The following is a 24,535-nucleotide window of genomic DNA, read 5'->3' on the forward strand; positions in this document are numbered from 1 at the left end:
AAAGAAGATAAAAAAATAGATTTATGGCACAATTTTACATAGGGGATATGTTGCTAGCATACAGCCTAGACCTCACAGAATTTTACTTGGTAATGGTGAGAAGTGGGAGGGGAGGAGGGGGAAAAATTGTCTAGAGATACCAAGGCTTATAATGCATTAAATAGGTCGAATGAATGGTGGTATGAATAGTTACAAATAGATGAAGTATTTTGACTGGTGAGACTAGAATGGAGAGTCTTATCTAATTAACACTCTCAGCATGTTTCTAGATTTCCTTCGTTACCGCATTATGTTCAGCTGGATTCCGCATACAACCCACACAGTGATGAATGTTTCCTTGTCTGTGCCAGATTTATCAGTTTCACGGTTGTGATTTCAGTGGTTAATAACAAGGTTAGTGACAGATAACTAAGAAATGATATTTCATTGTATACCAAGTTTAAAAACATTACATCAAATATATTTCAATTTTTCATTTTATTATCAATATGAAGTAAATAGGAATATAAATACAATGGTTATGATCTCAAATGAAAGTGTCAAGTGAGTAAATTAATGTCACTGAGTTGACAGTCTTATCACCAATTTCTTCTGCAGTTTCAGTCTTACTTCTTGGCAGTCATTGACTCAAACAGTTTCTTAAATTCTAAGGCTCCTGCATGGTTAGTTTCTTCATAGGACGGAATTGCTTTCTTTGCTCGCTCAAACCAATCTGCAACTTTAGAGTATTTCTTTATATCAAAGCCAATAACCTGAAAAAAAAGATAAGATCATGAGGCATTTTCACATACAATTGTCCAGAAAAAAGTAGTCAGTTTAAAACAGTTCTTTTAAGTCAATAGCAGAGTACAACTAATGTCAGCTTCATCCTTACGACTATTCATACCTAACTCTAACATCAAGAAATTACTATTTATTGAAAAGCTTCTATTGTTCAATGCTCCTTTCATGACCTTACAATTAGTAAAATTTTATTACTTAATAACTGTATCTATATAAGACACTGTCTCCTAAACTTTTATCATTTAACATTTTATACTCATTTGATTGAAGGCTGTTAGTATCCTTATGGCACAGCTTCAAAAACAGATCAAACATATGAATGCTTCAACACCTACTCTTGTTTGTGATGTAAAAATATGAAACCAGAGATTAGATTAGATTCAATTTTCGTTCCTTAGACCCAAATGAGATCATTCTTGTGGGTGTGAAACATGTCAGAAAGTATAACATAAAAACATAAAACATTTACTACCCTGATCATTTGTCAGGAGATTGCTAAAATAGGTGAATACAATGGGGTAAACTGGAACATTTAATCTAAATTTGTCATACAAAATACCTAATCTTGACTGTTGTGACCAAGTACTGTCAAAACTGAAATCTGACATTTTTATGTAAGCTGGCTTAATGGTCTCTGTTAAGATATTCATCTATGGAGTAGGAGTTGCCTATCAGAAAGTCTTTCAAACTCTGTTTAAACTGTGCTTTATCTGAAACCAAGTTTTTAATGGTTGCTGGCAATTTAATGAAAATGTGTGTTCCTGAATATTGGACTCCTTTTTGGACCAAGGTAAGTCATTTTAGGTCTTTATGTAGATTGTTCTTTTTCTTAGTATTGATACTATGCATTGAGCTATTGGTTGGAAATAGAGATGTATTACTTGCAACAATTTTCATTACGGAATAAATATACTGAGAAGCAGTGGTTAGAATACGAAGTTCCTTGAACAGGTTTCTACATGATGTTCTTGAATTTACACCACAAATGATTCTTATCACACACTTTTGCACCCTAAAAACTTTTGCTCAGTTTGATGAGCTGCCCCAGAATATGATCCCATATGACATCATGGAATGAAAGTAAGCAAAGTATGCAAGTTTTTTTATATTTACATCTCCTACATCTGACATCATTCTCACAGCAAATACAGACTTGTTTAGGCACTTAAGCAATTCTGTGGTATGCGCTTCCCAACTGAATTTATTATCGAGTTGTAGTACCAGAAATTTAACACTGTCAACCTCTTTGATGTGCATGTCTTCATATGTTGTACACATGCTGGAAGGAAATCTCTTACAGATTCTGAACCACAGATAGTGAGTCTTATCAAAGTTTCACTCCATCTTCAGGCCACGAGTGGCCTACCGGGACCATCCGACCACCGTGTCATCCTCCGATGAGGATACAGATAGGAGGGGCATGGGGTCAGCACACTGCTCTCTTTTTGTCATAATAAAGCTGCTTCGATTTCTGGATTACTTGCTTTAATATTTTGCTGTATTCTTTGTAATACATTACAATTCTAACATCAGAGCTGTTCCTAGATAGTAGATACAGTCTTCTTTTTGCCCCACATATCTTTATTCCTTGTGCAAACCACAGTTTATTTTTCGACTTCTGTGTGATTTGAGTTATCTTTAGGGGAAAACAATTTTCAAAAGTGGAGGTAACTTTATTAATGATTGCTTTGTATTTTCCGTTTGAGTCAGAAATATTGTAAACATCTATCCAGTTCATGTGTGACTTTTTAACCCTCCTGTACTCAGTTTTAATAGATTTTTATCCTGACAAGTTTCACCATTTAATACAAAATGATGCATGTCATGATCAGATTGCCCATTTACTGTTTGTTTTGTGATATGACTTTTTTCCCTAGATTTGTCTACAAAGATATTATCAATAGCAGTCTCAGAGCATTTACATATCCTAGTAGCAAAGTTCACAGTAGGAACTAAATTGAATGATAGTGTTACTGACTGCAATAATTGTTCACTGACAGAGCTTTTTAATAAATCTACAATAAAATTACCAACAACTGCTATGTCCTTGTTTTTTTGTCATGAGATGGGACAGCAGAGCATCCAGATTCTTTATGAAGAGGTTACAATTTCCTGAAGGTGATCTGTATATGCCTACTATTATAAACAGAAGTAATGTTTCACTTGTTGACAACAAGGCCTTACCTCTGCTGTACTGACTGATGCCATTAGGGAGTAATCAGCAATTGTGATGGAGTTACCAGCTACCCATTCATTGTCTTCTAAGAATTTGTTCAGGAACTCATATGCTTCTTCAAGTTTCTTTAATTTCTCTGGATCGTAGCTTGCTCCAGCAAAAACTACAGGATACTAGAACAGGAAGATAAGTCAGTAACCCCAGAAAAATCATTAATGGAGAATTTCATGCATTCACAAATCTCATAGAATTTTATAAGTATTCTAAATTAGAGGTACTGATTTTTATTTTTATGCCTATCTCAAAGCGTTTAGGCCATTTCTAACAGATGATATGTAAACAGTTATTATAATTTAAGAAATGTGCAATGATGTCTTACCTATGCAGAAATAATATAATGTTACAACTAGAATAACCTGTGTCTAGTAGACTAAATGGGAATAAGGAATTTGCGTGTATCATCAACTAGATGCAAAAGACCGGTAATTTCATGCATGTACTTACTAGATTTCACAGTTTCCTGTAATTCTGCTACAAAGACATTATGTTTGTTGAGTGAGCAAGAGATTTTGGAAGCTCAAATGGAAGAAATTGCTCAGTAACTCAACTCATACTGGTTTGGAAAGGTACTTATACTTTCTGTCATCATTACTTTAAAATTTGTGATCTATCAAAGAACCAAATTATTTTAGCATGTACTACTCTTGAAGATACACCAATTATTTGTGTGTTAGTAATGCTTTAAACAATGGCATTAATAGTCAGTTTTCTAGGTCTGATATTCTTCTAAATTGCTGGTTGCCTATGTCTTAAAGGCAAAGAATTTGGAAGACCATGCTCAGCATGGAGAGCCAGAAAGAGGTGGTATTCTATCGCAATGTGAGCTGCCGTCTGTAAGGTTCTGCAACCACAGTGTAGGGGTTGCTCATTTAATAAAATAAGAATGTGAGTTAATCTGGTGTGACTGATGTGGAGACAACATAGGACAATAACGTCCGTCTGGGAGGAATGGTAGGAAGAGTACCATGCAGTTGTAGTCTCTGTCATAGTGTGGAGAGTTTATTAGAGGGGGCAGCTGTTCCCCCTTCTAATTGCTTCTCTATCAGTCAGTCTTTTCACTCCTTGGGATACACACATTACTTGGGACCCAATAAAAGACACTGAACAGACAGCACAATAAAGATCAGATATAAAATCATGAATAATATATATTAAAGGGGGATATGAGTAACACTGACCAATAGCCTGGTGACTAATTATTGATACATTGCCAAATAAAACAAACTGATTGAGGTCTGTTTAATAAAATTTTGGGCTCTATCAATGCCTATCAGTTCTGTCATAAAAGCAGTACACATTCCTGGCAACAAGTATTGTTCCTGACTAGTGAGAGATGGAAAGTGTATCTGGCCCTATCCCTGGTTTTAGAGATATCTGTGTAAATGATGGTAGCACTCTGATCTCCCGATGAACTAAGAAAAACAGTGACTGAAAGGTAATGGGGGTAATGGGGTGACAAACTTTAGGTCCTTGAAATAGATCAGTGTAATTCAGGTCTGATGGCTTAGTAACACAGGGAACAGATTTCAGGGAGGTTAGGCAGAGGTCGCAGCAGTGGGCCTTTAAGTGCATTTCAACTGGGAATCCCACCTGAAGGCAGATGTCAAGGGCTCAATGCCACTCGCATGCAAAAAAATAATTTGTTAAGTTGGATGATTAAGAAATTGTCTGATGATGACTGCATAAGTGAACAAGAATTGGTACCAATGGAGCGGAAGAGGAAAGTTCACCACTTTGGTAAGAAGACTGTCTATGGTGCTATTTCAGAAGGTTTCAGTGACCAGTCTTTCTCCACTACAGTGCTGAGCCATAAACCTGGTTACCAAAGTCCAATTGGGGCAAGACAATGAGAGTAGTGCCCCAAAAAGTATGGGCAAGGAAGCAGAGCATGTTAAACTTTTGCATGCAGCTAATCTTTAGTTGAAGTGTATGGTGCAGCCGTGTCAGAGTTATTTCAAAAACCTGTCCCAAAAATTGGGAATGTTTAACAACTTCCAAGTAGAGTTCTGTGTCAGGATGGACTATGGTATAATGGCAGAATTGCATGACTTTATGGGAGAGCATTGGAAACCACAGGAGAGGATCCAAGTGGAAGCCCCTCGGATGGTGCCTTGGAGCAGATGTTCAGCCAAGGCTACAACATGGGAGCTATACCAAGTGCAAAAGTTGTCGAAATACAGCATTGGGGTGACCAGTGGTCTAACGAATATCACCATCCCATTGGTGAGGGCAAGAATGAAAGTAATACTTAGCACAATGGATGCCATTCTCTCAGATACATGGCAGCTGAACAATGTACCAACTGTGACCAAAAACAACTGGTATGATAAAAACTAACAAAAATTGATATGGAGCCGCAGAAGGCCCAGTTGTGGAGATTAAATAAAATATGATGGTCCCAAATAGAGTTGTATGCCTTCTGTAGGTCAAATACAACTGCAACTGAGAAGATGGTGTTTAGAGAAAACCTTTTAGATAGACATTGTGCTTTTGTCTGGTTTAAGGATTGGGATAAGCCCTGTAAATGGAAAACATCTTCTACCCAAATTATGTAGAAGACACTAAGTAGATGGAGTCTGAGTAAGATTTAGATTTTGGATCACCTGATTATGAACTGAGTCAGGGCCTGGAGTCGTACCATGTGATGAGGCAAGAGCCTGAAGCAGTTCACAGTAAGTGAAAAGTTCATTATATAATTCTATATAATGGCAGGTGAAGGGTAGGAAGATGTCTTTAGCTTATCATTTATTGAAATGTAAATGGGTAAGAAGACAGCACATATGCTGTCCCAAAATGGTTTGCAAGGTGTTTAATGAGGACTGAAGAAACAGTACAAATACTACCATGAAGAAAGAGATCTGGGACAGTTGTTGACATTCGGTGGCCCAGAATACTATAGAGCTTGGCCCACACCTGTGTTGAAGACATATAGGCTTCCAAGGAGAAGGCTTAGCACTACCAGCAGTAGTTCTTACTGTGTTTTGTTAGACAGTGAGCTTTAACACAAAGCTGCTTAAAATTGAGGAATGTAGGCTGCAAAAGATGATGCTTTAGACACTGCAGACTGTTTCAGCAATCCTGAATAGCTGCTAAAGTGTCTTTTTCCATCATGGCATTTGCCATTGGGGGCTTATTGCATCAGACATGTCTTCCACAACTCTGTTGATGCAGTCTGACAGGTGGGGGCAAAAGTGACAGAAGATGTATACAACTGCCAGTTGTGTGGTAACTTGTGCATTGGAAAGTGCCAAGGGAAGTGACAAGGGAAGTGACATGATCAGTGGAAAATGCACACTGTAATGAGGATCATCCTGTAGCACCCTTTGTAACGAGAATGAGAGAAAAGATCATAGACTGATAGCCAAAAAGGTTCCATGGGCAGCACTGAAGTAGATAGGAGTACCATCACTGAGGAAAGACAGAACAAGATTGAAAAGAAGGTGGTCTGTCAGAAGACTCATATCATTTGACAAGGTACTTACCCACAGGGGGTGGTGCAGCACAAAATTCCCAGGAAGAAGAAAGTTTGCTGCTTTCATCTGCACTTGCATTGCTATTGTTACCAATACAGTACAGAAGGGAAACCACTCACTCACTGATGGCATCTGTGAGACCCAAAGTACAAACTCCTCCAGATGCCCTCTTGGGAGCAGAACAGTCCCAACTGAATTCTCAGTAACTACAAGGAGTTGAGGAATGGTCATCAGTCAAGTGTGTTTCATGGACAGCAACACAGATCGCAGAAGTAGAGGAAATTAGTTGTTTCAGTATGTGACAATAATATCATTGCAGTTCCACTGGATCATGATGTTGATGTCCTATTTAGGCATGACATGTCCAGGAGGATATGCCTTGCCCTAGGATCACTGCTACCAATGGAGGTAGACCAACATGAGTGAACACTGCTTCAGAGACCGCTAGTGTGGGAGGATCTGAAGTTTCCAGCATCATCAGAGTAGGCCTCACCTAAGATTTCCCCTCATCACTTTCACAACATTTGGTGGGCTAGTTTATCATGAGAGCTTGTCTGTTGTGGGAGTAGAAATGGAAGAAGAGTGGACTGTCCAGGCTCATACAGTCTGTGGTGCCTGAACTCACTGGATGGTTCCAGGTCTCTTTATTTCAGAATTTCCATGTAGAAGGTTTCCAAAAGGGAGTCTAGTCATCAGAAAACATTGGAGGAGAATGCTGATTACGTTGCCAGTTTCAGGAAGTGGTTCCCAAAGATGGTGCTGCAGAAATCACAAGAAAGGAAGGCCTATTGCATCCATGGTCAAGTTTATTTGCGCAAGTACCAGATGTTGACATTTAGGGAGTAAATACATGATGTACTGCTGACAACCTAGACACAGTAGTGGCAAAGGTTGATATCAGTGAGACTGAACACAAGCCATACAGTACAATTCAGGAATCATGGAGAGCAGTTGCTCCCAAAATTGACAAAGAGAAATTGTAGCACACATGGTGAATTTTTGTGAAGTGGCTGGCCAGAGTCCCCACAAATTGGATCGTAAGTACACCAGGAAGTCATGTGTCCAAAGTGCTGGCATACAAAACATCACAGCGGGGGTGGGAAATACAGCTTCACATTGCAGCAGTAATACATGATTTTGCCCTTTTCTGGAAGCAAATCTCCCTCAAATGTGGGAATCAATGTTCTGACATCTACACTGTTGATTCAGGGGCCTTTATGTACAAGGCATATGAAGTGTATGTGTCACCTCTCCAAGCTTGTACAGTTCTTTGTCCATCTGAAATCTTGGGTCTTGGTGAAAAATTAATCCTTGTACCATGCTGAGGTTCTTATGAGGTGTGATGGTGGTATGTTTGTCAAAAAGTTTATAAGAGACTAATAGTCAAGACTGAGTGGGATTTGGCATCTTGATAAAGATGGAACCACTCCATACTTTGTTAAGTGAAGAGAATTCAACATAAATTTTGAATATTTTCCACAAAAAACATTCATTTAATATAGAGAAAGGAACCTCCATCTGTTCATCTGTAAAACAGGGACAGACAGGAGTAACTGTTGTTTGGAGGGAAAGTTCATAGGGCCATAATGGTCAGCACTAAGCAAGTGTGACAAGAGATGTCTCATGGTTATCATCTGATAACTTTGGTCATTTCATGATGCTTAATATCAGTCATGATGTCACATTTCCAAATGAGGGCTTTCTCCAAGGGCTCCAACCAGCCACCTGGCCACTGGGCAGAGCCCCCAAGTGGACAGACACCTAATGCTTGGCATGTGTGGGTAAGTGACTACACAGATGTCAGTAGTATGATCCCCATGTGATTTGGAGCTACCACATGAACTGGCAACCATGTTGTGTACTGTGTGACCATCCCCACATTCCCCACACAATCTGTAAAAATTTTTGAAATGGTGGAAGACACAAATAGACATAGAGACCAAATGCTTGGCACAGAAGTATTCACCAAAGAGTTGCATGGCCCTGGGAGGTGGGGCTGGGGGGGGGGGGGAGGCAGGGGGCAGAGGGCAGGGGACTAGGGAGAAGGGGGGGGGGCCTTTCTGGGAAAGTCCTGTGGCAAATACAAACCAAAAAAAATTATTAGCGATTAAATTTCATGCATTGTCTTGAATGTTTTATGCTCCCACATGGTACTCATAAATTATTGTATGGCTTGCAGATTTTAGTACCATACTAACAGTATTTTCATTATGCCTTATAAACAGGCACCTGTTAGCCATTATTGTATATTAAATTACTTACATAATAATCAGCAAATCTGGCGTAAAGTGTTCCGATGTCAAAGAACAGTCTTTGATTCACCAACCCTCTCTTCTTCGCTTCCTTAGGATAGAGAGAGTCATCTTTGGCATACTGATCCACCAGGTAGCCAATGATGGCACGGCTGTAGAAAATGTTGGTGTAAGACAGATACCAGGAAATGTGAAGTTAAAACATGAGAAGATAAGTGCTGAATTCTGGTAATTATAATTAATCTCTTAGAGGTGCTCATCACTCCTTAACTATGACAAGATAATTTTTTTCAAATCTAATATCTATAGCCTATATGTTTCTTACTGTGATATTAAGAATTTAATTACTGACATGTTTATATCAACTTAAAGAAAACAGAATATTTGATAATTACCTCTCCCAAAGGTAAAAGCCATTGTCATCAATTGTAGGAACTGTGTGCATTGGATTCATCTTCAGAAACTCTGGTTTAAGCTGTTCACCTGCCATGAGGTTCACAACTTTCAAGTTGAGGTCAACACCCACAGCTTTGGCCACCATCCGGACTGCTCTGCAAGGAGCACTGCCAGGAACATGATACAAGTCCACTGATGGCATGCTGGAATGGGGAATAAGGCATTGTTAAAATGTTATGTCTCAATCAGTTTAAAAACATGTAATTTTTTGTCAATGATCTAACTGTGAAAACTTTTGGCTTCTTCTTATAACAGATCAACTAGTCACTTGAAGATTACTGTTTTAGTTCTCCAAATAAATTAAATAGTGTGGGAAAAAATTGTGTCTATTGTCCCTATCAATAGTTGTAGTAGTAAAATAAGCTAAAAGAGAAATAGGTGTATGTTTTAAATGTACGGTTAAGGACAAATGCAGTAATGTAATAAATAAATAAATGGAATAATGATAGATAAATGTTGACTAATGAGGAAGAAATTGCAGATGAACTGGTAAAACAATTGTCATCCTCTACCAAAGAAATAATCATATGTCACAAACACCACAGAGCAGTGAATATTCGTATTCTCTCTTCCCTCTCTGAACATGAACTGCTTAGATATCTGCTTTGTCCTGTCAGGTACTGTCTACTTCTATAGGTAGCAAGCTGCAATTGCCACCTGCTTTGCAATTTATATCTCAATATTATTTTCTCAATTGTAATTTTTCTTGTGTTTACATCTGCAATTTAGATTTCTTTTGAAACTGGGATCTATGTTATGTTTTTATGCCATTACATTTATTTATATGAGCGAGTTTTTCACTACCTTTTCATTATTAACAATCTCCTCATAAATTGTTCTTACTATTTTTCTGCTTTTCTCTTTGACTTTCACGCTCTGTCTTCAGAAATTATGTTTCTCCTCTTCATTTCTAACTTGTGAAACATACGAAAGTGTTAAGTGATTTTCTTCTCAAACTTTTAAAAACAATAAAAACATTCTGTCTTTCCATTAAGCAACTTAAAATTCCCCACATCTGGATAGTAATTTAGTCCCCCCTTGATCCATTTTCTGCCTTTTCACCTTCAATAATATTTCTTCACACTGTTTCTGGTTTACATCACAAATTCTGTGAGCTCAGTCATAATAAGTACTGTCTCAGGAGTTGGTAAATTACTAACATGTGTAACAAAGTTTTAAGTAACATGCTAAACATTATGCTTCTATAATCAGAGTACTATGTCCAAGCCTTAGAGAGGATGGAAGAAAATGTTGACTATATCTTTGTTGAAGAAACCAATCTTGATTATCACAGGGTGTAATGTGCTGAAGGGACAATACAGAAGTTGGGGTAACCAGGAAACAATATGATGGTACCTTCTTCCACAGCAATGTCCTGGATGGGATACCAACATTGTGGAAAGCATGGATTGCTATTCACCACATAGAGTTGTTGAATGGCAGACGGACACAATGAAACAGACTGTTAAAATATTAAGCATCCGGGCAAAATCCTTCTTCTTCCAAAACATAAAACACACACACACACACACACACACACACACACACACACACACACACACGTGGTCACTGTCTTTGAGCTGTTAGGCTCCAGAACCTGGAGACTGTGGCCATGTATATGTGTAGGTTTTCTATTTCAGAAGAACTTTGTCTGAAAGCTTAATATTTTAGTAGTCTTTTTTGTTGTTCCTTTCTGTAACTCAATGCCTCCTCTGTGGTGAAGAGCAATCTATCCTTTCATGCTGCTGTTGTCTTATTCCAATTATGGGTCCAGCATTTTACCACAGTGTTTACTGATAACTTAATGGTGCTTATTTTAACAGCTTCAGTAGTCACAAACAATGAATGATCTTTCCTCAGAAATAAGTGAAACTAATCTCAAAATATTACATTTATCATATCATTGCTTGGGAAAAAATTAGACAAAGCAATATCATACAGCTGAACATGTTTATGTCCTGACTATCAACAAAATTCCATATAGTATACTAAGACCAACTACTTTCTTTATGAAGGGAAACTGTTCCACTGGCAATTGCACAGAAGAAAATGACCTGTTCCAGTGACATAAAGCAACCTTGATGCAAATCGAGTACCTGCCTATGTAGTGCACAAAACACTTTCAAGGATACAAAGATCAGTAGACCTGGCAAACTATATGAATATGGCAAAAAGATCACAGCACGCTGGACTGAATTACTGCCAGTAATTCCTGTACAAGGAAATGGGATTATGTAATTTGGCTTATACTAATATTCAAAAAACTTAGGGATAGCTGAAGTTTTGTATTTAGAATGTACTAAAAGGCAACTTACTGGATAGCAAGGAGTGATATTCAGGTACAAAATGTCTGTCAGTTAAGTTATCACTGCGGTATTTTCTTAACAAATCCAAGTTGTTAACCACAACTTCCATGAGGTTTTCTGTCTACTGAGATGGGGCAGTTGGGAGTAACAAGAAGATTGAAAAGCAAGCTTATACACATATTGTGAAGTCATTGGAATAAATACTAACTTACTGAATATGCCACAGAACAGAAAAAAGATCAAAATAGAAAACCAAACTTGATTTACCATCTTTGTTAATGGTTAATCTTTACTGGCTTGACAGCAAAGTAAGTAATGAAGGATTATGACAATGTCTTTAGACACCAAGTGCAAGCTCTGATGGGGCAAGGTTTGGGAAGGAACCTGCAGCGCCTGTTTCAAAGGAAGCATCCCAATATTGGGACTGTCTTAAAAACTTTTCCACTGAGAATTTATTACAGTCAGTAGGACCATCATTAAACTTAATTCCTACAATAAACTTTCCAACTAGGGTAACAAATTGCTCACAAACAGCTATTGATAACATCGTTATAGAAAGATCCAATTAACAATATTATATTGTACTGTCCAGTTGCATTAATGTGACCACCTGTCAAAAGTGTGACTAGCTACCCTTTGCAGTATAGAACCCTGTCAGATGTGCAAAAACAGGGTGAGGTTCTGAAAAGCACTGGGAGGGATGTGGAGCCACACCACTCTACTGCCATGGCTAGCTGCTCTAGGTTTCTCTGCTGAGAACCCATGGTATTGTAGCAGATGACTGTGTTTGGTCAAAAGTATGCCAGAGTGGAAACAAGTAGCAACAGAGACAGCTGCAGGCAGGCAAGAGTGTTATGCATTGCGAAGAGTGTTAGCAGAGCCAGCTGGGAGCAGTACAGCAACTTCTGACACTGCAATATGCTAGTTGAAAGACTTAAGCCTTTCCTCACTTGCTACCATGGAACTGTTTAGAGTACATGACTTAAGCCCTAAATGAACGTAGTCTGGAGCATATAAGTACTCAGCCATTCGTATTCTAAATTATTCTCATCTCAGGATCACAGCTTATACCATGAACCTGTGACACCCAGAAATACAGTAAAGGGTCCACCGTTTGACCACAGGATGGAGCAGTTTACCCTGGGTCATGAGACCAGCTGCCACTGGAGCAGCGAGATACCTGCTCGCTGGAGGGAGCTCATGGCTGCCTCTGCGGTGTTGCCAATGGTGCTGCCAAGCTGTTATCATGGTTACAGCTGGAGATGTTACTGAGGGGGGGGAATTTAAACTACAGAATGCTTGGCTGAACTCTTTAAGCTGTCAGCAATGATGGACATCTATAGTTTTGCATGAGAGTCACTGGACTTCTCCACCAAGCTGTTCCTACTGTACCACAGCCGAGTGCCAGATAAAGAATTTAGTTAAACAGATCTCTGCTGTCCTAATGTCTTATCTCACTCTCCACAGGTGACAAAGGGTCATCTAACAGTATGAGCAGCCTGATTGAGGTGGTCCCATACATTCTCAACTGAGCATAAATCTGGAGAGTTTGGTGGCCATGGAAGTATAGTAAACTCATCCTGGTGCTCTTTGAACTATGCACGTACCCTGTGAGCTGTTGCATTATCCTTCTGGTACATGCAATCATGCCAAGGAAAAGCAAATGTCACATAGGTATAATACAATTGGATACATAAAAAATCAACACACCAAGAGGCAGAAGAAGAAAACACATATAAAGGTTAAAGAAATTTGTAAGCTTTCAGAGCCAGTGGTCTCCTCTTCTGCCAGAAGAGCTGAAGGATATGGAAGAGGAAAGAAGGAAAAGGACTGGCAAGATTTAGGATATGAGAGAGTTCAGAAAAGTTTCCCAGGCCCATAGGCTAGGGGAGACTTACTGGCGCGAAAGAGAAGTAATCAAGAAGTGAAAATTGATTATTTTACAACAAGACATGAACTGGAGTGGTATATGCTGTGCTCATGGTGTGAGTGACAAACATAAAACTCTTTTTTAATAAAGTCCTTGCCTTACTTGAATATTGTTTTCCTAAAAAGCTAACCCAGGTAAGACCAAACTCTACAAAGTAGCTGTGGATTGCTCAATGATTGGTATTGCAAGATATCTTGTAAAGCGAAAAGGAAACTGTGTCAAACAGAAACAGCTCTGATGGTGATGCTACAGATCATCACAAAATGTACTGCAAAATATTAAAAATAATGAGGATGCCATCAAAGCAAAAGCACGAGAAAACGAAAATCACATCAGACATCAAAGTAAAGACAATGTGGGATGTACTGGAGGAGGAGACAAGTAGAACCAGAGGTGGAGAGAGGAATTACATACATGAGTAACGAATGTGTGTACTGCTGCAAAAAATTTAACACCTGTTTCATAATGGTTACTGAAAAGATGGGGTTGTCAGCTTCAGCAGATGCTGTCATGGAATATTTCAGACCATTCATTACAAATAACTTCAGTAATACGAATATGACCCTCACTACACCAGTAAAAGTAATGCCCACAATATTATCTTTAAAACCAAGACATTGTAATGGGGATGATAAAATGTCAACAAGGTTGATTAAAGAGTACACTTATAAGCTATGTACGTAACCAATCATTTATCTGTAGAATATTTCCTGGATAGTTGAAATACATTGAAATTAAGCCTTTGTTTAAGAAAGGAGGTAATAAAAGACTGTCAAGTTTCCATACAATTTCGCTTGTGACTAGTGTTCTTGAAAATTTTAAAAAGGTACTATACAGGGTGTGCGTAAAGTCCGGGAATACTTTCAATTATTTATTGCACAAGAACTAAACATTGCACCGGTGTCACAGTAATCGAATTCTTTATGACTGTGGCAGTTGCTTCCGGTATTCTCTCCCAGAGCTCTGCTACATCACGTGGTAGAGGTGGTACATACACCAGATCTTTAATGTGTCCCCACAGAAAAAAGTCACACCGAGTGAGATCTGGTGATTGGGGAGACCGTTTCGAACTCGAACACACAAAGCTCGTTCTGCATGCGAACTCGCCATATTCGCGACTAGCACTGAGTATCAGCAAATTACCAAACTACATGAAAAAAAACTTTCAGGGTTTCTCTTCAATATGACATATGTGTGATATCTGTACAATGTTTGGTTCTTGTGCAATAAATAGCTTAAAGTGTTACCAGACTTTATGTACACCCTGTACAATCTGGTTCTTAAGCAGTTGATAACAAATAATATGTTCTCAAAGTCACAGTTATTGTGATGTTCCACATGTTATTTGTATGATAAGTCATAATACAGAATGGGTCATTTTACATTCACACCATAGTTCATATTTCTAGTGTTCTGGTACTGGAAAGGCTGTCTACACATACAGTGAGAATATACTTAATTGAATGGACAATAACTTAGAGTGGTCCATGGAGTACAAACAGATAATTTACTTTAGAGAAACTTAACTCATCTTGATCAGGTGGAGGTCCCTCTACCGTAAAATGTGAATCCAGTGTCACAGGCATTGTCCCACCTGATTCCGCATGAATACATCAGTACTCAGTTATTGCACATTCTAAATGTGTTATTTGTCTATATTCACTTCTTTTATGTGCCTTAATATCTCATCTTTTTGAGACTCTTACCATAAGTACATAGAGAGGTCGATGGTCTGCATTCTAATGTTTTAGAAACACTGGTTCTGCAAAGTTTATCTTAAGTATTTTGCAATAAGCTGTTTGCCATATTCCCAATTGTCTCCATGTTAAGTGGCCAGAATTTCCGTAACACAAATATTGAATCAGCCTGCTCTCTCTTCATTGGGACACTACTAAACTTCTGTGCTTATCCAGCCTCAATACTGGTACGTCATGATGATCTCACAGGTGCTGCAGTAAAACCACTGGTACAACATTCACAGTCTCATTCTGCAGTAAAGTTATGACCTTTACATTATGGTATGAGGACTGTCATTTGGGTAGGAATCTGTCAAATTCTATATAGAATTTGTAAGTGAGGTACATCTTATTGACATCCATCTGATGCAGAGTCCTTGGACGTATTCGGACGTCCAACAATGAGATACTTAGAACAAAATGGCCTCCTTCATGGGCCCAGAAAATATCTGTCAAGCAAAACCCATCTTGCAATTCTCATATTCCAACCTGGAAGTCATGGATCAAGGCAATGAGCTGGATGTGATAATTTCCAAGAAAAAAATTTGTATTGTTGGCATACAAATGATTATTAACGGAAGTATGATTAGATGGCATATTAGTATTTGTGACTGAGTTGAGAATCTCTTCGTAGACAGAAAGCAGCATGTCATCACTGCAAGTCATTGACAGAAGTAGAAGTAACTGCTGGGAAATTTATTGGGACCCTTGATGTTCATTTTCTTTTTATGTTAACGACATGGTACACAAAATTGTAGCCAACCTAATAATTTTTGCAGAGGATGCAGTTATCTATAATGACATACTATCTTAAATAGCCTTCACAAATATCCAGGCAGTCTTGGTAAGATTTCCAAGTGGTGTAAAGAGCGGCAATTTGCTATAGATGTTCAGAAAAGTAAAACTAGGCACTTTACAAAATGCAGAAAATTGGTATTCTATGACTATAGTATCAGTAACTCACGATGAAAGTCTGGCAACACACAAATATCTGGGTGCATCAATCTGTATGGATGTAAAAGGGAATAATCAAACAGGTTCAGTTTTAGGAAAAGCATATGACAAACTATGGTTCATCGACAGGATAAGTGGAAAATGGCCAGACTGGCAAACTGGAACTGCTTTCGGAACATTTGTGGGTCTCATATCATACCAAATACCGGTAGGACTAACAGGGGTATTGTACGTATTTAAAGCAGTGCGTCATGAATGTTCAGAGGCAGGCCGGGTTCGACGACATTTTTCCACACCAGCGACTTATCATTTGGCGCCTCCCCCCTGCCCCCTCCTCTCCTTTTCCCTTGTGCACTTTCACCCTTGTCAGTTTAGTTTTGATACGCACCATATAATAAATCTTCCACTTAGTCGTCCTAGGTGCCCCTCTCAGCATGGCGCCCCGTTTCGTCTTGCGTCGTTTTTGACCTAAACTGGTTCTGGTCAGAGGCTTCTTTCACGAGAACAGAGTTAAACCATCCCGCGAAAACCTATTTTCCAAGTTTCCAGAACCACTATTGAGAGGTGGTGCAGTGTCTAGCATACTGGACTCGCATTCAGGAGAACGACGGCTGAAATCGACAGACGTCCGCACAGTTACGCGTTTTCCACGATTTCCATAAATCGCTAAAGACAAACCTCAGCATGCCGACTTCCTTCCCAATACTCCCGTAACCCGGGCTTGTGCTACGTCGCTAATGACCGCTTTGTCGACGGTACAAACTGTAATCTTCCTGTTTTGGAAATATGCGCCAGTCCTCTACGCATCACTCCCATTGAGACCGCAAAAGCCTAATCACCCACACGTGGTTGCAGCAGTAAGAATCCCAAAAATGTTGCACCCAAACATGTACCATGTCTTATTAGATTAGAGGGTCTCTGGAAACTACAGAAAGAAGGTCAGTCTAAAAGGATAAATGGCAAACACTGTAAGGTAGACCTAGCGACAATTGATATTTTAATTGTATACTGCCGTAGCTATGTTGGAAAAGAACCAGAGCTCCAAGCAGTAACAGAAAGCACTGAAGCTCAAATCGTTAAAGGTAAGGAAAGCTGGCTACAGCCAGAAATGAGTTCAGTCGAAATTTCTACAAATTACCTAACCGTGTTCAGAAAGGATAGAATAAATACAGTTGGTGGAGGAGTGTTTATTGCTGGTGAGATGTAGTTCACCTTGTAGTGAAACTGAAGTCACACCCCACTCTTACAATTACAGTTGCTGGTGACTTCAAACTACTCTCGGTATGTTGGCGAAAATACACTTTTCAAGTTGGTGGTAGGCATGAAAACGCCTCCGAAATCTCACTGAATACGTTCTCAGAAAATTATTTTGAACAATTAGTTGGAGCCCTCCGAAAATGTAAATGGCTACGAAAACGTACCTGACCTCTTAGCAGCAAATGATCCTCAGAAAATAGGGAGCACCATGACGGATACAGAGATAAGTGACAAAGTTGTAGCGAGACTGAATATCGCAACATCCAAACTCAGCCAAAATAAACGCAAAATGCATCTTTTTTTTTAAAAAAAAAGGCAAATAAAAATTCGCCAGATGACTTTCTAAGAGTCTCCAGTGCTTCGAATCTGACTCTGTAAATGGAGACCAGATATAGTTTAAATTCAAAGAAATAGTATCGAAACAATTGAGAGATAATACCAAATAAATTAATAATAGATGGTACTTATTCCCCATGGTGCGCAAAACAGCTCGAAACACTGTTGGAGAAGGAACGAAAAAAGCGTCCAAAATTTAAAGATGATGAACCCCCCCCCCCCCCCCCCCAGATTGGCGAAATGCTACAGACGTTCGGAATTTAGCACGAACTCCAATGCGAGATGCTTTTAATAGTTTCCGCAACGAAACTCACTCTAGAAATCTGGCAGAAAACTCAAAGAGATTCTGGTCGTATGTGAAGTACACGAGCGGGAAGATGCAATTAATACCTTCACTGCGCGATGACAATGGTGATTTTATTCATGACAGTGCCACTTATGAAGAGTTACAAAACATAGTTTTCTGAAATTCCTGGACCAAAGAAGAAGTAAATATTCCAGAATTAGAATCAAGAAGAACTGCCAACATGAGTGACTTAGATGGAGATATCCTGTATAGTGAAGTAGTTTGAAACACTAATGATGGTAAGACTTCCAGTTCAGATTGTATACCAGTCAGGTTCCTTTCAGAGTATGCTGATACAGTAGTCCCGTCTTAGCAATTATATACAACCGCTCGCTTGTCTGAAGATTCGTACATAAAGTGTGGAAAGCTGCGCAAGTCACACCAGTACCCATGAATTGCGGACCCATGTCACTAACGTAGATTTGCAGTAGGATTTTGGAAAGTATACTGTGTTCGAACATTTTGAACTACCTCGAAGCAAACGATGTAGTGGCAAACTGGCAACGCGGATTCAGAAAAATATCGTTATTGTGTAACACAACTAGCTCTTTATTCTCACGAAGTAATGAGTGCTATCGACAGGAGATGTCAAATTGATTCCACATTTTTAGATTTCCAATAGGGTTTTGACACTATTCCTCCCAAGCGACTTCCAATCAAATTGCATGCTGATGGAGTATCGTCTCAGCTGTGCGAATGAATTCGCGATTTACTGTTGGAAAGAATACAATTCGCAGTAATTGATGGAAAGTCATCAAGTGAAACAAAAGTAATATCTGGCGTTCACCAAGAAAGTGTCATAGGCGCTCTGCTGTTCCTTATCTACATAAACGATATGGGAGACAATCTGAGCGGCCCCCTTGCAGATGATGCTGTCATTTATAGTCTTGTAAAGACTCAGATGACCAAAACCAGTCGGAAAACGATTGAGACACGAATCTGTGTAGTTAGAAAAGTGGCAATTGACTCTAAATATTGAACAGTGTTAATCATCCACATGAATTCTAAAAGGAATCCGTTAAATTTCGTTTATACGGTAAATCACTCAAATCTAAAGCCTGTAAATTTGTCTATACTTAGAGATTACTATTATGAATAATCTAAATTGGAATGATCACATAGTGTTGTTGGGGAAACAAACCAATGACAGCGGTTTATGGGAGAACACTTAGAATATACAACAATCTACTAAAGAGACTGCCTACACTATGTTTGTCCGTCCTCTTTTGGAGTACTGCTGCGCGATGCGGCATCCTTACCAAATAGGATTAACGGAGTGTGGGAATTATTAAAACAAAGGCGTTTTTCGTTGCGGCGGGATCTTTTCCAGAAATTCCAATTGCCAACTTTCTTCTCTGAATGGGAAAATATTTTGTTGACGCCGACCTACACAGGGAGAAACGACCATTATAGTAAAATAAGAGAAATCAGAGCTCTCAGGTAAAGATTTAAGTGCTTGTTTTTCCTGCGCGCTTTTCGAGAGCGGAACGGTAAGAGGAACAGCTTGTAGGCAAAGCGATGAACCCTCTGCCAGGCACTCAGTTGTGAACTGCAGACTAATCATGTAGATGTGGACGTAGAGAAGTTTAATTTGCACCATACAAGTTGTTTGTGTATGATGAATTGTACATGTAGGAGAAAGTCAGTACAGTGCACAATTTAGCAGCTATAAGGTAGTGTCTCATCTTCGACACTGATATGCGACAAACACACCACTGGTCTACTAGTCAAATAGAATCTATTATGCGTTAAGAGATTTGTGACAGTTTTGCTGCCTGCTCAAAATTCTGCTCCATACACGTTCTTCATTCTTCGATGGATGTTTACCTGCGTTTGTCCTTCGGCAGCCAAGATAAGGTGGACGCATTTGGTAATAACGTCACCTTAGTTCACATTTCCAAATATACCGTACACATGCCAGAAAGACATGACTGCGACGCTAATGCCTTGCCTGCATGTCTGTGTTTGTATACTCACATTGGAATCGTGCTTACATTGGATACATGCTGCGGCAACGCCCTCAAACGGAATCTCTTTGATCACCCCTTATACGATATACAACTCTTAAGCTTAATGTCATTAGCTATCTCCTTGTATATGAAAGTAATACAAAAATTTTTGTGTGGAACTACGCACTTTACAGTACCAATGGCGTGATGTTTGGCTGTTGTGCACATGGGCACGTGGGCAGCTGCATGCAAGGCAGTGACGGAAAGAGAGCCCTGTTGGTTCCAGTGCTGACTGTTGGTGGAAGGCAGTTTCTGTTTTCCTTTTTAGTCCAATTTTGTTGCACTTAATCATGTACTGTTTTCTTGAATGATGTTAATTGGTTGCTTGTTGGAGTTAAAGGAACCAAACTATGAGGTCATCAGTGCCTTTAGCCTATATCCCTCCACAACTAGCCCTCAGAAGACTATAAAGGCTATAAAAGACAAATCCTGGGAAGCCCATTTGTAAGCAAGATACAATGAAATAGCTATAAAATCAGGCAGAAGTAGGAGGGGAGTGACAGAGAGTGAGGTGGAAGCTGGAGATCCCCACAGTATGCTACACAGTGGGAGACACACCCTCTGCATCCCACCAGCACCATCTCACTTCCCATTACCCCAAGGAAACGAGCAACACAGATAAGATGATAAAAGTTTAGGGAATATAAAACGTTAGAAATGGCAAACACAAAAAAAGAAGTATAGAAAGGTAGGAAGAGTAGGGGCCAGGCCAGACCACCAAGTAAAGGCCTCCATGGGACCCTTGGGCCAGAGCAGGCGAGGGGTGCCCCTCCAACTGCTCAGGCAGTCAATGAGACCAGAATGTGCCACTTCACAGAAACAAGTAGAGGTCACATCCTTTGGTGAAACGTAAAACCAGGTATGCCAGTTTGACGTCGCCCACTAGAACTAGAGGTAGCGTATCAGGAAGTTTAAGATATCACCATGAATCAGCCAAATTTGGTCAGTCTAGTAGGATACAGGCCACCGTCAGGTGGGCACCACATTGTCAGTAATGTGGGTTCTCATGGAGAATGTAGCTGTATGTCAGCAAGTGTGGCGAATGCATAGCCAACAAAGGACAGTGAGAAGCACAATGGGATGACTGCCACATGGTAATTGTCTCCTTCATTGTCCTCAGTGTGTCTGGGAAGTCTGGGACAAACCATGCCAAGATCCAGACATCCAACAGTTGACGGCATAGAGATTACGGAAGGTCCAGTTCTGTGACCCCCATTTCCCAAATTGGCATCCTGGTAGCCAACTTTACCAAGGAGTTGGCATGTTCATTCCCTAAGATCCCAACATGTCTAGGAGTCCAAACAAAGATGACTGGCTTTCCAGCTTGATAGAGGTCACAAAGAAGATCCTTAATAGTCGTGACTAATGGGTGACGAAGGTAGGACTGGTCTATAGCCTGAAGGCTGCTCAGGAACTCGCTGCAGGTTAGAAGCATTTTGCCAGCGCAAGAAGAAGCATACCTAAGGGCTCATATGATGGTCAACAACTCAGCAGTGAAGATCCTGCATCCATTTAGCAAGGAGAATAGTTAACTACACCTTGCAGTTGTGAACGTAAATCTGGTTCGTCCAACGACCATTGAGCCCTCAGTGTATAGCACTTCCAAACCTGTAAATGTGTTGAGGACAGCCAGGTACAAGTGGTAAAGCACCACTGGGTCAGCTGAATCTTCCAGTCCAATGGATAAATCAAGACTGATCCAAGGTCGGGGTACATGCCCTGAGGGATTACACGATTGCTCCCTGACAAGAGGTGACAGTGGGGGATGTTGGAGTTCAGACCAGACACACTGTAGTCAAACTGCAATTGTGACCCCAGTTCTGGGTCTCTGTTGAGGGAGGTGGATCTTCCTACTAGGAAGAAGAACACGGTAGTTTGAATGTGTAGGTGAGCTGTGAACTTGTACAGTGAGCGTAAGATAAAGATTAAAAAAATCGTGAAACTTTGCCCAAAATGATAGATTGCATTTTCTTTTCGTGGAAACTTCGAAAATTCCTTGCGTGGAGATACTGAAAAAGGCGATTCAGTTAGAAAGAAATGCAGTCTTAAAAGGTCTTTCTAAGACCATTCAGATTGAGATACTTTACTATTTGCTATAACGAAGAAAAGGACAGAAATTAGAAAAGCTTCCTTTGTAGCTCTGATGACACACAGATATTACGGAACATACTCAAATGGTTCTTGTTCTACGGTAATTATAGAATGGAGAAGTCCTTGAGGGCTTTTAGAGAGTCTTCATTCCACAAAATCAAACTGCATATGACGTATAAAAAGTATTTTATAATGCGACGTAAATCTTCAAGCAAATGGATGAAAACTGATAGCTCAGACATTTGACGATGCAAATGTCGTGAAAGACACAAATGCAGGAGTTATAGAAAAAATAAAAGCAGTTTATAGAAATGCACATTTAATTTATTGTTATGTATATTTCACTGTTCAAATGTGTGTGAATTCCTAAGGCACTAAACTGCTGAGGTCATCGGTCCGTAGACTTACACACTACTTCAACCTACCTATGCTAAGAACAACCAACACACACCCATACCCGAGGGAGGACTCGAACCTCCGGCGGCAGCGCTCACACAGCCCGTGACATGGCTCCTCAAACCGCGCCGCCACTCTTCGCGGCATTGCATTGTTCAGTCAATTTAACAATGAGCAATGCACCTAGTAGTAGACAAAAGGCAAGACTATTTTCCTGTAACATCCTGGCTATTTTCATGTTTTTCTCAAGGTAACGAAAATGCGTGTCCTTTCTCACGAAACATATCTACGTCAACATTCCATTTTCGTCCTCCAAGGGGTAACCTTATGACCGTAAGCATAGTTCACAAAAAATGCACCCTTTAAATGATCGCTTTACTGAAATTCAGTGAACATCAAAATCAGATCAAATCATTGCAGAAGCAGCAAGAATTTTTTAAAATACGTGAATTTTTTTATAAGATTTTGCCTCATTTTAAAATAACTCACAACTAAATCTCGAGAAATTGGTATGCTTTAATGAATTTACAACAATATTGAGAACTGCTGTTTCAGGATTACGAACCTCATGGTATTGTGAGAATCTTTCAAAGACTCTCATAGTAGAAGTTAAGGAAGTGTGTCACCGTGTATGTGTTGATATAATAGACAGATATTCTTCCACTAAACATTTGCCGTACTAGCTGCTGTATTGTTCACCCAGAGATGTTTCGCTAGTTTTAAGACTGATCTTCCATAAGAGATAATATGGATCACTGAGGCATATCCCATGTCTGACAAAGAAAAGCTTGAAACTGAACTAAAAGTATTCTACCATTGCCTACAGGTCTGATATTTATGAAACGGCTACTGCAAATTAAGTGCACTGCTGGAATTTATCGTGGGTAAAAATCTAGACGGTATTCTTAATGGAATTTCGAAATTGATCAAATTCAAATTCAAATGGCTCCAAGCACTATGGGACTTAACATCTGAGGTCATCAGTCCCTTGACTTATAACTACTTAAACCTAACTAACCTAAGGACATCACCAACATCCATGCCCGAAGTAGGATTCGAACCTGCTACCGTAGCAGGTGGGCGGTTCCGGACTGAAGCGCCTAGAACCGCTCGGCCACAGCGGCCGGCCACGAAACTGATCCTCTTGACAGTTCTCTTAAGTACATCAGAGACAAAACGCTGTTTTCCAACATTGAAAAGAATAAAGAATTTTGTAAAAAGCACAATGAATTCGGAAAGGGTATATGCGCTTGTTGTGTTTTCAACGGACAAAAGTCTCCTCAGATGTCATCCAGAGACGACGGAAAAAGTTATTGATCTTTTTGTATAAACTAAAACAAGAAGAATGGATTTCCAATTTAAATGGCAATATAAAGCTTGAACTGTAAAAATAAAGTAAGATTAAGTAAAAAAAATATTTGACTTTGTTATTTTAACATTTTAAGTGAATTTTCTTTTTATTTGCGTTTGTTTCTGAAGCAGCACCTCCACTGATTTTAGCTAAGGTCCGTCACTGCGAACGATGTACACCGGAACAAACATGTCTTGAGCCAGACGGTGCTGTGTGAGAACGTATTATATCGACATGCCACATAGCTCAGTAAGCACTTGTTGCGCGCACACTTCCTCGCAACGTTCATGTAAGTTTTCAGTCCCAGTTAGAAGATCACAGAATGAACAGATTTCACTTACAGCAACAGAAGTGAACACTTACGTGATGGATATTCAGCTTCCACTGTGCACTGCGTGGGTATCACCGTCGATCCAACTAGTGTGCCCGCGCGCCCGCTGCTGCTCTTAAATAGGGAACTGCACCGGGGAAACGTGACGAAGCGGCGTTTGTCTGTAGCCGGGGGCCGCGCCGTGGGAGGGGCGGCGAGCCGACCAATCACGTAACGACACCTCCTCACGGGAAGTATGCTTTGGCGGCCTCCGCGACAGCCGAGATTTCCCGCGTAGGGAATATGCGCGGGC

At 39.8% G+C, this 24,535-nt stretch overlaps 1 protein-coding gene across 1 annotated transcript; it reads right to left on the reverse strand.

The window, feature by feature from the left end:
- Positions 1-458: 458 nt before the first annotated feature.
- Positions 459-24,430, reverse strand: LOC126161590 (glutathione S-transferase 1-1-like). The gene is made up of 5 exons (XM_049917537.1): positions 24,276-24,430; positions 9,140-9,343; positions 8,755-8,896; positions 2,968-3,132; positions 459-752 (listed from the first exon to the last, which is right to left on the reverse strand). Exons 2-5 carry the CDS (start codon positions 9,340-9,342, stop codon positions 606-608), a joined length of 657 nt encoding a protein of 218 aa, XP_049773494.1. The 5' UTR covers position 9,343; positions 24,276-24,430; the 3' UTR covers positions 459-605.
- Between the last annotated feature and the right edge of the window lie 105 nt (positions 24,431-24,535).

The sequence above is a fragment of the Schistocerca cancellata genome, chromosome 2, assembly GCF_023864275.1.
Source record: "Schistocerca cancellata isolate TAMUIC-IGC-003103 chromosome 2, iqSchCanc2.1, whole genome shotgun sequence".
Taxonomy (NCBI): Eukaryota; Metazoa; Arthropoda; class Insecta; order Orthoptera; family Acrididae; genus Schistocerca; species Schistocerca cancellata.